At 37.6% G+C, this 16,661-nt stretch overlaps 1 protein-coding gene and 1 long non-coding RNA gene across 2 annotated transcripts; one reads left to right on the top strand and one right to left on the bottom strand.

Moving 5' to 3' along the window:
- The first annotated feature begins 8,641 nt into the window (after positions 1–8,641).
- Positions 8,642–16,135, top strand: LOC120184207 (spermine synthase-like). The gene is made up of 11 exons (XM_039188731.1): positions 8,642–8,957; positions 9,054–9,098; positions 9,322–9,398; positions 9,544–9,666; position 10,062; positions 14,678–14,781; positions 14,876–14,948; positions 15,082–15,153; positions 15,246–15,441; positions 15,613–15,762; positions 16,035–16,135. Exons 1-11 carry the CDS (start codon positions 8,768–8,770, stop codon positions 16,090–16,092), a joined length of 1,089 nt encoding a protein of 362 aa, XP_039044662.1. The 5' UTR covers positions 8,642–8,767; the 3' UTR covers positions 16,093–16,135.
- On the bottom strand, positions 9,769–14,588 carry LOC120184208. Its single transcript, XR_005521992.1, has 3 exons — positions 14,455–14,588; positions 10,220–10,226; positions 9,769–9,791 (listed from the first exon to the last, which is right to left on the bottom strand). It is a non-coding gene; the product is annotated as an uncharacterized LOC120184208 (long non-coding RNA).
- Positions 16,136–16,661: the final 526 nt, after the last annotated feature.

The raw sequence follows: 16,661 nt of genomic DNA, 5'->3' as shown, positions 1-16,661 counted from the left end.
GGGAGTTCAACTCTCATGGTTTTCTTAAAGGAACAACAGTGTATAGTTTCCTGCATCTTTTGTTTTAGAAAATAATGTTATTATTATTATTGAGCTAAGATCCTTCTTATCGTGAAATATATTGTGTTTTCTATATTAACTGTAGATTTATAAATAATTTTGGATTTGAGTTAAAAACAATAATATGGAGGGATTGCTTCTATTTATTTGATTGTTAAGTTAAATTGTTAAATATCAGTGCCATAACGTTTTTAAAATCGAAAGTTCGAATTAAAAATAATGACTTGATTTTTTTAAAAAAGGGTTTTTTTGATGAATTTGAAATTTCGGATCGACTTAGAGTCATCAATGACATTTGGATTAGATCGGTCGAATACTTAAAAATGTCATTTAAAATAATTTTAAGAAAAAATATTTTAAATACAAAAATTGATATACGTTACCAAAAATTCGTTTTTAAAAGTTCGGGAGCCGATTACGTGTGGGGAAGGATGAGCACCCCACAACGCCCAAAATCGATACCTAATCGTTTATACGTTGTCGTAACGGTGAAATTCGTAATTTCAAATCAAAATTAAAGTACGATCCTTTTTGCTAAAATTAACCTATTAATAATGAGTTTTTTTTTGTTCGAATGTCGTCGAATCATACTTCCCTTATAAGGAGGTGCTTTTCACGCCCAGTCTACGACGAACGTTCTCAATAATATTCGAATAAATACATTTTTATAAAATATTTAAATAAAATAATAATAAACAAATAACGTAAAGGATGGCAAAATAATAATAAATATATAAAATAAAATAAACCTATATATCTATTTTTTCGAGTGCATGGATGACTAAAATATAATAATAAAAATCACTAAACTAGTTATTTTACCAAAATACATTCACAAGCATATAATGACTAAAATTCATAAACAAAAAGACTAAAATACAATCTATCTCAAATTAATGAACTCAACAAGATGTTTAACCATAGCATTTAGATGCGAGCCTAAAACATAAAAATTAAAACATACAAGGCTCAGAATCATAAATAACCGCTTCATTTGTAACTAAAACAAAAAGATACAAACAACCGATGACCAAAATTGTAATTTATCCCTAACATAAAATAAAACACAGGTGAGGGGAGCTAAAACAATGTCGTTTTAGTTTATTTACATACCTTATTATGAACAAAAAAGCCTAATCTCCTCCCTATTTTCATTTCAGCTGCATAGCCTGTTGATAAATCGGGCAAAGTAAACGAAAGAACACAAGAATGTTAACGAGGTTCGGCAATGTGCTTACGTCCTCGGTGCCTAGGCGGCGCTAGAAAATTTTTATTCAATGATAATAGGTTTAGGTTACATCTCTATTTATAATAGAAAACCCTGGTACATAATTACAAAATCAACCTTGTACCGTACCGCAAGGGCACAACCCCCGCACCCCCAACCCACATAATCGTAACCCCCTCTACAAGACTTCTTTGTAAGGACAGTTGATGTTCGCTTCGCTCCATCCCCCGTCCTCTTTACCGGTATATTTATGAGACATACCTTACAAATCTCCACCTTAGCGAATATCCTGCCCCTTAGGAAACATTCAATGTGGGTTGGGTTACCTTACTTCTTTAACAACTTGAAACATTCAACAAGTCCAAGCAATGCTTGAACTTATCTGTTGTAACTGGCTTGGTGAACATATTAGCGGCATTCTCATCAGTGTGTACCTTCTGAAACAAAATCTCTCCAGATGCAACCAACTCTCTGATCTTGTGAAAACGTACATCAATGTGCTTAGTTCTAACACGATATACCTGATTCTTAGCTAAGTGAATAGCACTTTGATTGTCGCAGAGCAGCTGAACTCCACCTTGCTGAACACCAAACTCCTTCACTAAACCAGTGAGCCATAAAGCTTCTTTTGCATCTTCAGCCGCTGCCATGTACTCAGCTTCAGTTGTAGATAGTGCCACAACAGATTGAACAATAGACTTCCAACAAATAGGTCCTCCACCAAGAGTAAAAACATACCCTGTCGTAGATCTTCTATTATCCAAGTCACCTGCATAGTCTGAATCCACATATCCTACAACCAAAGGATTATCTTGTTGACTACCAAAAACAATTCCATGTCCCACAGTACCCTTTAAGTACCGAAAGATCCACTTGACTGCTTCCCAATGTTGCTTACCAGGTTTAGACATGTACTTACAAACTTGACTAACAACATGAGCTAAATCAGGACGAGTACATACCATTGCATACATCAAGCAGCCAACAGCATTAGAATGCGGAACCTTTGCCATATCTTCAGCTTCCTTATCTGTCTTAGGGCACTGTTCTGATGAGAGCTTAAAGTGGTTCGCCAATGGAGTGCTAACTGGTTTTGCGCTGCTCATCGCAAACCTTTCTAGCATTTTTTTAACATAACCCCGTTGAGATAGTCACAATTTCCTTGAGTCTCTGTCCCTGCAAATTTCCATTCCAAGAATTTTCTTTGCAGCACTTAAATCTTTTATATCAAATTCCTGACTCAATAAAGTTTTCAAACCGATAACATCATCCATGTTCTTCGCAACAATCAACATATCATCAACATACAGTAATAGAAAAATAAAAGAACCATCATCAAGGCTCTTAACATAGACACAACAATCATACTCACATTAGTTGTAGTCAATCTTGATCATATAGGAGTCAAACCGTTTATACCACTGTCTCGGAGACTGTTTCAACCCGTATAAAGATTTCTTCAATCTGTAAACTAAATGCTCGTTTCCAGGTTGAGTGAAACCTTCAGGTTGCCGCATGTAGATCTGCTCCTCTAAATCACCATGCAAAAAAGCAGTTTTAACATCCATCTGCTCTAAATGCAAATCCCAACTGGCCACCAATGCAAGTAATGCTCGGATTGAAGTGTGTCTGACCACAGGAGAAAAGATTTCATCATAATCAACTCCTTTTTGCTGTGAAAAACCCTTTGCTACCAAACGAGCCTTGAAATTCTCCCCCACTTTTTCTGTTACTGCTGGTTTCTTCTTATACACCCATTTGCAACCAATCGACTTTTTACCCTCAAGAAGGGGAACCAACTCCCATGTACGATTGTGATTCAAAGACTCCATCTCCTCAACCATGGCTGCCATCCACTTGTCGTTTTCCTGACTAGTAACAGCATCATGAAAAGTAATCGGATCATCGCTGCTAACAATAAGTGCAAAAGAGACCAAGTCTTCAAAACCCAATCTACTCGGAGACTTTATATTCGTCCGTCCCACCCTGTCTCTGGCGAGACTATAATCCTGCAAATCACCCGTAGTGGAACCACCAGAAGTCGGTTGAGACGTTTCTGGTTTCTCAACTGGAAACTGCTCGAAATCCACCACTGTCGTGTCTTTCTTCTGTTGCAACATGGATTGTTCATCAAAAACAACATCTCTACTGATCACAATTTTCTTCGCAACTGGATCCCAGACCTTGAATCCTTTGACACCTTTCTTGTAACCCAGAAAAATGCACTCATTCGATTTTGCATCAAGTTTGGATCTCTCATCAGCAGGTATATGCACATAAGCAGGACAACCAAAAATCCGTAAGTTATCAAAACTAACATCATGACCAATCCATACCTCTTCTGCAACTTTCCCAGCCAATGATGCCCTTGGCGATCTGTTGATAAGATAACACGCCATGTTAACAGCCTCTGCCCAGAAGTGTTTGGGAAGACCCACATTCAACCGTAAACATCTGGCTCTTTCATTCAACGACCTTTTCATTCAACGACCTTTTCATCCGTTCCTCAACACCATTCTGTTATGGTGTCTTACGCCCTGTAAAATGTCTCTTAATCCCGTGCTCCTTACAGAAGTGTAAGAACTGTGAATCTGTTTACTCCGTACCATTGTTAGACCGCAAACACTTGATTTTTCGTCCTGTTTGGTTTTTTACCTCTCCTTTCTACAGCTTGAACTTCTCAAAAACTTCAGATTTCTGTTTCACAAAATACACCCAAACTTTCCGTGAAAAATCATCAATAAAAGTAACATAATACCTAGATCCACCCAAAGACGATGTCGTGGAAGGCCCCCATACATCAGAATACACATAATCAAGAATCCCTTGAGTTGTGTGCTTCGCAGTCTTGAAACGGACTTTAGTCTGTTTACCAAGAACACAATACTTGAAAAAATCAAGCTTACAGCTTTTGACACCATGCAACAGATTTCTTTTTTGTAATTATGTTATAGCACGTTCACTAAGATGAGCAAGACGCATATGCCACATTTTTGTAGTATCATCACAGGATTCAACAGAATGAACTCCACCTGCAACGGTACTCCCTAACAATCTATAAATATTTCCTGCAGTCATCTTTCCTTTCATCACAGTCAAAGCACCTTTAAAAATCCGAATGGTTTCCTTATCCTCATCAGCCTTAGGGATAAAACCATTCTTGTGCAAAGTGCCCAAAGAAATCAAATTCTTCTTCAAATCTGGGATATGTCAAACACCACTCAACGTCCGAACAGAGCCATCATACATCTTAATTCTGACATCACCAATACCAACAATATTGCAACATCGATCATCACCCAAATAAACAAAACCAGAATTAACCGACCTGTATGTCGAAAACCATTCCCTATTTGGCGTGATGTGATAAGAACATCCAGAATCAAGAATCCACTCATCCGTCAATTGAGTCGTTGAAATAGAAAGCATATCACCCTCACTGCAATAAGAATTGTCATCCTCGACCACGTTCACAGACTTGGATGAAACATCACGCTTCTCATCAGTCTGTTTTTTCAACTTTGGACAGTCTCGCTTCATATGTCCCGCCTCATTGCACTTGTAACAGTGAATTGTCTTTTTATCCCTAGATTTGGATCTGGAATTCTGCTTGCCAGACCCTGCCTTCTCTGGCTTCCGTCCACGGTCTCGATTACCCTTGACATATAAGCTATCGGCTTGAGAGTTTTCCCCTGCATTCTGCTTCCGCTGGTTGTGAACCAACAAGGCTGCAGTATTCTCCTCAACGTTGATAGTCTCTTTCCCATATGTAAGAGTAGTCACCATGTGTTCGTAAGAGGGAGGCAACGAACACAACAAAATCATCGCTCTGTCTTCATCCTCAATTTTTACATCATGCCGAGCCAAATCAGAAACGATTTGATTGAAGACATTCACGTGTTGCGCCAAATCATGATCGTCCTGCATCTTCAGCCCATACAGCCGCTGCTTTAGATACAGTTTTGTCGTTAAGGATTTGGACATAAACTGACTTTCCAACTTCCTCCAAATTTCGTCTGGAGACGATAGATGCATGACGTGATACATAACCTCGTCCGCCAAGCATAATCGTATGGTTCATGCCGCTCATTGTTGCAATTCTTCCCAATCTTCCTCCTCCATCGACACCAGCTTTATAGGTCGCAAAGCCTTCAGGATCCCCTGCTGCGCCAACAGATCCTTCACCCTCGTTTGCCATAATCCGAAGTTACCCAGACCATCGAATTTCACAACTTCGAATTTTGCTCATGATATCTGATACCAATTGTTGATAAATCGGGCAAAGTAAACGAAAGAACACAAGAATTTTAACGAGGTTCGGCAGTGTGCTTACGTCCTCGGTGCCTAGGCGGCGCTAGAAAATTTTTATTCAATGATAATAGGTTTAGGTTACATCTCTATTTATAATAGAAAACCCTGGTACATAATTACAAAATCAACCCTGTACCGTACCGCAAGGGCACAGCCCCCGCACCCGCAACCCACATAATCGTAACCCCCTCTACAAGACTTTCTTTGTAAGGATAGTTAATGTTCGATTCGCTCACTCCGCTCCATCCCCTGTCCTCTTTACCGGTATATTTATGAGCCATACCTTACATAGCCCTCTTCCCCAAACTCTATCTCATTTTATTTCTTTTAACCGAGAGGGGAGATAAGCCTCCCCTCCAGTAGCCTCCCAAACTGCCGCAGTGGAGGGTTGACAATGGTCCGGTGAGTTCCCCTAGACTCCCTCTTTGCACCTTGTAACCAACAACCAGTCAAATCTAACCTAAGCTTACGTAAACTCTCAAGAAATGACTCCCAAAAATTTTAAAAAAACCTACCTTTTAAGTTCACAAGATCTCGTTGACTTCGGTGACCCGATGGCGCTCGAATTTGAGAGGTAAAATCTCTTTCTCTCTCTCTCTCTTTTGTTTTTCTCCTCTATTTTTTCTTTTTTTTCACTATTCCTCTCTTTTTCCCCCGAATCCCCTTTTTGTTCGAATGACCACTCTCTACTTGCATGTTGGTTTATATGCATTTTTGATTCGGTTTTGGTGAAGCTATGGTGGCCGGTTGATAGGGAAAATGATTTCCCTACATCATTCCCGGTTTTACGGGATTATTTTAATTTTTTATTGAAGGATTTTGGATTTGGTTTATTTTTGACTAATTTTCCTCACTGTTTGTACGAGATGATGATGTTGAGTGGTTGAAATGGGGGCTGGCGGATGACGGGACTACGTGGTTGGAACAGTGGCTGTGATGCGACGACAACAACTCCCTAGGGGAACAGAAAGGGGAACCCAACTAAGATGGCCTAAATGACAAACCTGATCTGACTCAACTAGGGTTTCTAAACCTTAACCCTAATTTAAAACTGAGATATTTATAAGAAATTGATCATTATATTTTTAAAGTATTGGGAAAAGGGTTGAACTTTAGACTTGAAACAGAGATGCAAGTAGTTTATCAGCTTAGCAAAGTTAGTTTGATGTGAATTAATTAGATATCATGTAATTCTGATGCAAGTAATAATTGATTAGGAGAATCGAATATATTTCTCAATTACTAAATAATCATTCCCATTAAGAACCCGAACCCGACTCTATGTAACCCTCGTTTGAGTTGTAAATGAAACAATATAGATTTGAGCTATTCGAGATCAATTTGATCAAAACTTGATAAATATTTGACTTGAGTTCGATTCTAATTATTAACGAGTCAAAATGAGCTAATTAATATTCAACTCAAAAAACTTGTAAGCAGCTCGAAAATATTAATAGAATTATTAATATTAACGTTTATGTTTTATTTTTTTAAAGAAAGATACAATATAAGGTTTTCATGTATTGAAGTTTCGTGTCGGAGTTTTATTTTGAAGCTTTAATAGAATTAATGTTTTCTTTTCTTTTCGAGTTTTTAGAAGTTTCAATTCATAATTTTAAGTTCGAGTTGAACTTAAAAATTTTAAGTTTATAAATTTTCGAGTATAGCTTCATTTCAGAACTCGACTCGTTTACAGCCCTACCCTCGCTCTGTAATATGTAACAATGACACCGTCTTCTGCTCATTGTTCCCTTTTAACTTATTCAAACTCTTCCATTTGCCTTCTAGAAACTTCAAGCTTTTTCTCGAGTTCTAGCCTTGCTTCAGATCGTTCGTCGATCTTTCTAATGAAACCTTCTTCATTCTCTCTCAAAGTGACGTCAAAAACCTCGATTTGATGCCGAAGAAAGTCCCACTCGAGTGACAAGTCGTGGACTTTTGTCGTTATTCACTTGAGCGGTTGCTTCGTCTCTTCGTTGCTGGAGGAGACGCAAATCCTCCTCCATGGCTGAAGATTTGGATTGTAGAGATTCGTGTTGGACGTGGAGATCATGATCGGAAATCGATGAATTGGTGGAAGAATGGAGACAGTTGATAGAGATTCCTGAAGAAGGAACCGCGGTCGTTTCCGTGGTTCACAGGCAGAAGGAATTAGTTTAGGGATTGTGGTGAGAAAGGGAGATGGATTTCGACGCAGCCAACACCCTTTGATCTATCCCTGTATCAGTTAAAAATAAAAATTAAGATTTTAGGAGATTTAATAAAAAAAAAATTTTTTTGAAGGTTAGTTAAAAATATTAACAAAATCAGGATTTTATAAGAATTTTTGATAAACTTGAGAATCTAAAACAGAGAGGAGTTTAATTATTTTTCATAATATTATTTTTCGATTGACGTTTGTTTAATTAATTTATTAATCTACTCATAATCTAATTAAAATTTCAAAAATTTAACAATAATTATATTCAAATCCAATAAAATGATATGAAAAATGACACTAAACTAAGTAAATTATTAAAAATCATTACATGATAAATTAATTAAACCTCCATAAAATTTTAAATACAGTTAAACAACATTAAGATAAATGTTTTTTCAAATAAGTTTGAAATAATTAATTTCAAACTATAATACTATATATAGACCATTGTTCTTTCCCCCATTTGATTCCAGAAAATACAACCAATAACATATAGGATGGCGCTACTCAACGAGGGACGGTTGTGTTTTTTTTTTCGGCGTCACATGGCTTTCTCACTGATGGAAGCAATGACGGTCATGTAGGGATGGACATGGGATCCAAACCCGACGGATTCCGATCGGGTCAGGTTTTTATTATTATTGTATGATAGCATAATCTTCTTGTATTACTTTAGGTGATTAGATTATATTTTAACAACGTTGAGGAATGTATCAAATTAGTGATTGAAGAACAAAGAATCAGATGCTATTTTTTTCGTAGGGGATATTATTAAAATTACTATTTTTATTTCTAAAAGAAACATCTTTACTTCTTTATATCATGCATATATTTTTTGAACGATTCTGCTAAAAATATTTTAAACTTTATGTGCCTGCATGTGTTTTTTCTCTTCTCCTTCTTTAAGAAGGGAGCTTATAATTTTTTTGACTTGTAGAGGCTGGAGCCGAAGAAGAAAAAGATAATCTATGGGGGAAGACGCAGGAAGAGATTTGGAATGCCATAAGATTATGGATGAGAAGGTGAATAGCGGAAATGGCTCAGATAAAGTTCTCCCTTCTTGTTGCTTGAAGGCCAGGGCTTCAGCCCCTGAGCTTGAGGCAAAATGCCATTCAACTGTTGTTTCTGGGTGGTTCTCGGACTCTCAGTCTTCCTCTGGTCTTTATCTTTGAATTAGCTTTTTCCCTTTCTTTTTCGTTCTTTTACAAGAATTACTCAGTTTGATCTTTATTTTTCCTTTTTCATCACTCGCAGATAAAGCTGGTAAAATTGTCTACTTCAACAATCCTATGTGGCCTGGTGAGTTTTTATTTATTTTGTAATTTATATATGTTTTAAATTCTTTGAAGTATCTTTATTCTTTACCTTCTTATTGTGCTAGAGTCCCAGTTTTCCTTTTATAATTTTTCGTAGTAACTTATTCTATGGAATTAGAGCTTAGGATCCTTGAGTTGAGCTAGTGAATACCTCTTACACATTGCACCACATTAGTAATTTACAATGCTTTAAAATTTTGCTGCAGGAGAAGCACATTCTCTGAAAGTTGAAAGCATTTTATTCAAGGAGAAATCAGACTATCAAAAGGTCCTTGTTTTTGAGGTTTGGCGTTTAGACTGTGTTTTCTATTCCCAGTTCTGTCTACCTCTAGTTCATTCCTATCTATTTTTTCTTCCCGACTTGGCTTGCCTCTTTTCTTACATTCATTATGCATAATCTTGCTGATGAAAATAATTTTTCCCTGCAGTCATCAACATACGGGAAAGTGCTTGTTCTTGATGGAATAATTCAGTTAACCGAGAAAGATGAATGTGCATATCAGGAGATGATAGCTCATCTGCCACTTTGTTCAATTCCATCTCTCAAAACTGTAATCTCATCTTATCTTTGTAATATATTCATCTATTGATGAACTTATCCTACTTTCTTTTGTTCAAATTCTTAGTTGACATTTGAATTTATTTATTTATTCCTAAGATTGCATAATGAGATAATCTTGATGAAGTTTTTGTTAGGAAATAAACCGAGTACAAGTAATTTTCTTATAACCAGATTAGTGAGAATGCGAAATAAAAGCGGAAAAATAATACCCGAAAATTGATAACGGAGTTCAACCAATTGTGCTTACGTCTCCGGGCTGCTGCAGATCTTTTACTAAGAGAGAAAATTTACAGGTGTTTACAAAACACTTACTACTCACAAGAAAGCTCTCTAGTATATAAAGAAAGAAATGTTTTGGGATGATTTTGAAGCTAAATGAGCTAGGGTATTTATAGTTGAAGCTTATGGACTAATCTTGTAATTAACCCTATTTCTATTTTAATAAATAATTGCCAGCCCATTGAAATTATGCACATTCGGTGCCAACCCATTGAAATTATGCATATTTGGTGCATGCATCCTTGACTTTAATAATCTCTCACTTGAAGACTGATTTTAATCTGTCTTCACTCCTCGATCAATGCAACAGCTTTTCTAGTCTTGTTACTCTAGCATGCCAACTGAAGCTGAACACAACTTCAGTTTGTCTATAGTCACCGTCTTTGTTAACATGTCTGTCGGATTTTGAGCTCCACTAATCTTTTCAAGTTTCAAAATCCCATCTTCCAGAAGAGACCGTATAAAATGATATCTCAATTGTATATGCTTTGTCATGGAATGAAAAGACGGATTCTTCGCTAGATGGATAGCACTTTGACTGTCGCAATACAAGATATTGTTTTCTTGTTTCTTGCCTAACTCTTCCAAGAAACTTTGGAGCCAAACCATCTCCTTGCTGGCTTCCGTAACAGCGACATATTCTACTTCAGTTGTGGAGAGAGCAACTATCTTCTGTAGTTGAGAAACCCAACTCACTGTAGTTCATCCTAGAGTATAGACATACCCTGTAGTGCTTCTTCTGATGTCGACATTTCCGGCTAAGCAGCATCTACATAGCCTGTCAGTGTCGTATCTCCACCTTTGAAACAAAGTGCTTTGTTTGTGGTACCCTGCAGATATCTGAGGATCCATTTGACTGCTTCCCAGTGTACCTTGCCCGGATTATTCATGTACCTACTAACAACTCCCACTGCATGAGCAATATCTGGTCTGGTACAAACCATGGCATACATCAGACTTCCAATTGCTGAGGCATACGATACCTTCACCATGTGTGCACGTTCTTCCTCCGTCTTTGGTGATTGGTCTTTGGAGAGTCTGAAATGAACACCTAAAGGTGTACTTACTGGTTTAGCATCTTGCATGTTGAACCTGGAGAGTACTTTGTTGATGTACTCAGCCTGTGATAACAACAAAGTCCCCGACTTTGTGTCTCTCTTTATCCTCATCCCAAGAATCTGCTTTGCAACGCCCATATCTTCAAGTTTATGATCTCTTGCATGTTTGAGCCTGCAATGAGCATGTCATCAACGTACAACAATAAAATATTGAAGCTATTATCGAACCTCTTGATGTAGCAACAATGATCTGCTTGACATCTGGTAAAACCACTGTTACCCATGAAACTATCGAACTTTTTGTACCACTGTCTAGGAGCTTGTTTTAGACCATAAAAGCTCTTCTTTAACCTGCATACCAGATTTTTCTTGCATGCCTCTATGAAGCCTTCTGGCTGCCTCATATAGATTTCTTCCTCCAAATCACCATGAAGGAAAGCTGTCTTTACATCTAACTGCTCAAGATGTAGATTTTCTGCAGCTACAATTTTCAACACCAGTCTGATAGTAGACAGTTTCACGACTGGAGAGAAAATTTCATTGTAGTCAATACTTTCTTTTTGCTGAAAACCTTTGACAACCAATCTCGCTTTGTAACGTTTGCTCCCATCGTGTTCTTCTTTGATCCTGTAAATCCACTTGTTGTGAAGCGCTTTCTTGCCTGGTGGTAATTCAACTAATTCCCACATCTGATTTGACATAAGCGAGTTCATCTCATCTTTCATGGAAGACTCCCACTTGACTGAATCCTCCACTTGCATTGCTTCATCATAGCACTCTGGTTCACCATTGTCAGTCAGCAACAAGTAGTGCAAAGAAGGAGAATACCGTTGGGTTGGTTTAGGAATTCTGGAGGAGCGTCTTAGTTCCGGTGTGCCTGGTTCTTCTTGAACTGCTTCAGGACTAATCTGAACATCATTTCTAGAAATCTCCTCGAACTCAGCAAATTCATTTGTTTTAGCTTTGGTATTGGAGCTGCTTGATTCTACAATTAACTTGTCTTTGTCATCACATTCTCATTGAAAATGAAATCTCTGCTTCTGATGATCTTCCGATTTTCATAGTCCCAAAACCGGTAACCAAACTCATCACCGCCGTAACCAACAAAGGCACATTTTTTGGACTTAGCATCAAGTTTACTTCTTTCAACAGAGTCTATGTGTACATAAGAAATACAACCAAACACTCTTAAGTGTGAAAGGTTTATTTCTTTCTTGCTCCAAACTTCCTCTGGTATTCTGCCATCCAAAGGAACTGAGGGCCCACGGTTGATCAGGTAAGTTGCAGTGTTGATAGCTTCAGCCCATAGATATTTGGGCAATCCGGCATGTATCCTCATACTTCTGGCACGTTCATTCAGAGTTCTGTTCATGCGCTCTGCTACGCCATTCTGCTGCGGTGTCATGGAAAATGTTGTCTCCATCTTGATCCCATTGTTTGCGCAGAAGTCTTTGAATCTCCTATTTCTGTACTCTCCTCCATTGTCAGACCTCAACAGCTTGACTTTCAGACCAGTCTCATTTTCCACCATGGCCTTCCATTTTTGAAGGTATCAAAGACTTCTGATTTCTTCTTCAAAAAATAAACCCACACCTTCCTTGTAGAATCATCGATGAAGGTGACATAATATAGTGAACTTGTTAGAGATGGAACTGGAGATGGTCCTCATACATCAGTATGAACCAACTCTAACTTTTCAGCCTTGGGTGTCTTACCAATCTTTGCAAAGCTGACTTTCTTTTGTTTGCCAAAGATGCAATCCTTGCATAGTCCGACATCTACATTCTTTAGATCCGGCAACTTCCCCTTTGACAAAAGTGTCTTCATCCCTTTCTCGCTCATATGGTCAAGCCTTTGGTGCCATATGTTTGATTTTCCATCAGCATCTGCTACTACAATGATATTCTCTAAATTTGAGGTTATATAGAGAGTACCAGTTTTCTTACCACAAGCAATGACGAGTGCTCCTTTAGTAATCTTCTATTCACAACCTGAAAAGGTTGTGCTAAATCATTCACCATCAAGCTGTCCTACAGAAATCAAATTTATTTTGAGGCCAGGAATATGTCTAACTCCTTTCAGCGTCCAGGTGGTCTGGTTTGGCAACTTTAATTAGATGTCTCCTTTTCCGACGATCTTCAAGGTTTCATCATCGGCTAGATGAACCTTCCCAAAATCACCACTGACATAGTTTTCCATGATTTCTCGACATAGGGTGGAGTGGAAAGATGCCCCTGAATCCAAGATCCAGGATTCAATCGGACTGTTGACTCTTAGAATCATGGCATCACCTGTCTCCTCTGTCACGTTGACAGAATCCTGTGTGCCGGTATTTTTCTTCAGTGCTCGGCAATCTCTTTTAAAGTGACCCTTCTTGCCGCAGTTATAACAGGTAAAATCTTTCTTTCCCGTTATTGATTTTCCCTTCTGGATTTTGATATGCCACGATTTGAATTTCTTTCTGAAGTTCTCCCTCTAGACTCTGAGGAGGTTGATGCTTCACCCGATTCTCTTCGTCGAATTTCTTCACTCAATACCAGATCTCGAATATCGTCGAATTTTAATTTGCTATTTCCCGATGAGCTGCTGACTGCTGTAACAGTAGCATTCCAACTGTCTGGTAGAGATGATAAGAGAATTAAAGCTCGAACTTCATCATCGAATTCAATTTCCACGGAACTCAACTGGGTTGTGATAGTGTTGAGTTCATTTAAGTGTTGAGCCATTGATGCCCCTTCCGCCATCCGCAAATTGAATAATCGCCTCATCAAGTGAACTTTATTTGAGGCTGATGGCTTCTTATACATACTGGAGAGAGACGCCATAAGACCCGCCGTGGTCTTTTCCTTTGGTATGTTGAAAGCAACATTGCGGGATAACGTCAGTCGGATAACTCTGAGGGCTTGTCTATCGAGAAGAGCCCAATCTTCATTATTCATCCCCTCTAGTTGTTTTTCTGAGAGGGGTTGATATAGATTTTTCTGGTATAGAAAATCTTCAATTTCCAAAGTCCAAAGTCCGCACCCTCGAACTTTTCAATTTTCACTTTCCCTTCGTCTGCAGCCATCGCTCCCACTCGAATCTGGCTTCGTTTGGATCGTTTCTGATAATTTCTGCGAACCGCCGTGTATTAGAACACCTCTGTCGACAAACTCGTATCGCCGATCGAATTTCACTATTCACGAAATTCACTATTTACGTAAATAGTAAACCGAATAGTAACCTCGCAAAAAATTGACAGATGTCACAACCAAAAGCTCTGATACCAGTTGTTAGGAAATAAACCGAGTACAAGTAATTTCCTTATAACCAGATTAGTAATCTTGTAATTAACCCTATTTCTATTTTAATAAACAATTACCAACCCATTGAAATTATGCACATTCGGTGCCAACCCATTGAAATTATGCATATTCGGTGCGTGCATCCTTGACTTTAACAGTTTTGTGCCAAAAAGCCTATTGAAATTGGTTTGTATTTTCTGGCATCAAAATCCAGAGATGTATCCCCTAAGCTGTTTGGTTGATTCAAAGTTCTTGATGGCCGATCAGTCTTAAATTCTCTATTTTATCAAACCTTTCCTATCTAGCCTCATTCCGAAAAGATTTTATTTTAGCCACAAGGTTATTTCATGTTGATTTTTACCTAAATATTTGATGCAAGTCCTGGTTGTTGGAGGTGGTGATGGTGGAGTCCTTAGGGAGATTTCTCGGCACAGCTCTGTTGAGCACATTGATATATGTGAAATAGATAAGATAGTTATAGATGTATGTTGTATTTTAGTATCTATTCTTGTTTCCTTTTCCTTTTACCTTTTGTATGAAAATGCTCATTTAGTAGCCATATATGACATTTTTATAGGTTTCCAAGAAGTTCTTTCCAGAATTAACCGTTGGATTTGAGGACCCTCGGGTTCATCTTCATGTTGGTGATGGTATGTGAAAGCAATATTGAATATTTTATGTGTTTCATATATATTCCTTTTTTTATGTGAATTTTCTGTTTAGTGATCAATCATAATGCTTTAATTCCCAAACTGATGTTTTACTTGCATATAATCTTAACAGCTATTGAGTTTCTTCATCATGTTCCAAAAGTGAAGTATGACGCGATCATTGTTGATTCATCAGATCCTGTAGGTATGTTGCAATGTATGATCTGATAAAATTTTATTTACAGCATTGATGGTTTCGTAAAGAATATTTTCATGGTATTTTTGTTTGCAATTTAGGTCCTGCTCAAGAGCTTGTAGAAAAACCCTTTTTTGAGACCATAGCACAAGCATTAAGGCCTGGTGGTGTCCCTTGTAACATGGCAGAGAGTATGTGGCTTCATACACATTTAATTGAAGATATGCTTTCTGTTTGCCGTGAAACATTCAAGGGTTGTGTTCATTATGCATGGACAAGTGTTCCAACTTATCCTAGGTATTTAACTAAGCTCTTGTTTCCCCTTGGTTCTCTTGTAGATATTAATGATGCTTTTGATAGTGGTAATTTTATAGGTTACCATTAACCAATTGCAGAACCATCTTCAGAATCATCGCCTATCTCGTTTCCGACTTCAGACTTCTGTTTTCCTTTTCTTTTGTAATGCAGTGGTGTGATTGGCTTCCTGTTATGCTCCACAGAGGGACAACCGGTTGATTTTCTGAATCCCGTAAACCCAATTGAGAAGCTAGACGGAGCTTACCATCATAAGAGAGAACTTAGATTTTACAACTCTGAGGTGAGAACTCATTCCATCAAGTTCAGTTTTCACTCTTCTGCAGGGTACCCAGTGTTTACTTTTGCTATGAACATTGACTCCTTGAAGCTATTATAGTTCGTTTCTTGCAAGGAAATGAACCCCATGTCCCCATCGAGTTAAGAGTGATGGTCCATTTTATTTCTCGATGTCTTAGCATCTTGGCCTGCAAAGTCTTATCCCTTTTACTGTAAATTCTTTTGTGATCTACAACGGACCTCTAACCATTTTATGGTAGAAATAAAATATTTATTCTCTATTTTCATATGCATAGGGCTGCTTTTGCATTACCTCCATTCCTGAAGAGGGAGGTGAGGCTACTTCGAGACTGATGCCTCGGAACAAGGAACTTGCCTCTCTTGAAGCGAATATGTAGACTTGTGATCCGAAAGTACTCTCGACCACACAATCGGCGGCTTATATCCACGCCGTTGGCGTTGGTAAAAAATTGGACTGTTTAGCTGTACTAAAGATCAGCTTTCCTCTATTTAATTTATCAGAAAAATGTTTATTTTAAAATCAATTATGAAATTAATACAAAAAATTTGTTAGAGAAATGATGTTTTTTTTTGTCTTGTGAATTATAATTGTTTGAATTATATCAAATTTAATTCATAATTACTTTCGTAATGTAAAAATATTTCATATTTAAATATAAAAATAACTTTAAAATGTTATATATGAGTTGCTAATATTTTCATTTATTTAAAACTATAATTATATATATATATATAAAAACTAAAAGACAATTAAATATAATTTAGCCATATACACTCCTAAAATTACTTGGAAACATTTGAAATTATGAGCACTAGGGTCTAGCACAGACGATTATCCTCCAAAACAAAAATTATTGGCTAGACCATGTTGCGCCTCCTATTCGGTGCCAGCCTACGCAAAA

Source organism: Hibiscus syriacus, unplaced genomic scaffold, assembly GCF_006381635.1.
Source record: "Hibiscus syriacus cultivar Baekdansim isolate YM2019G1 unplaced genomic scaffold, ASM638163v2 tig00112857_pilon, whole genome shotgun sequence".
NCBI lineage: Eukaryota > Viridiplantae > Streptophyta > Magnoliopsida > Malvales > Malvaceae > Hibiscus > Hibiscus syriacus.
This window is presented reverse-complemented; position numbering and strand designations above follow the sequence as displayed.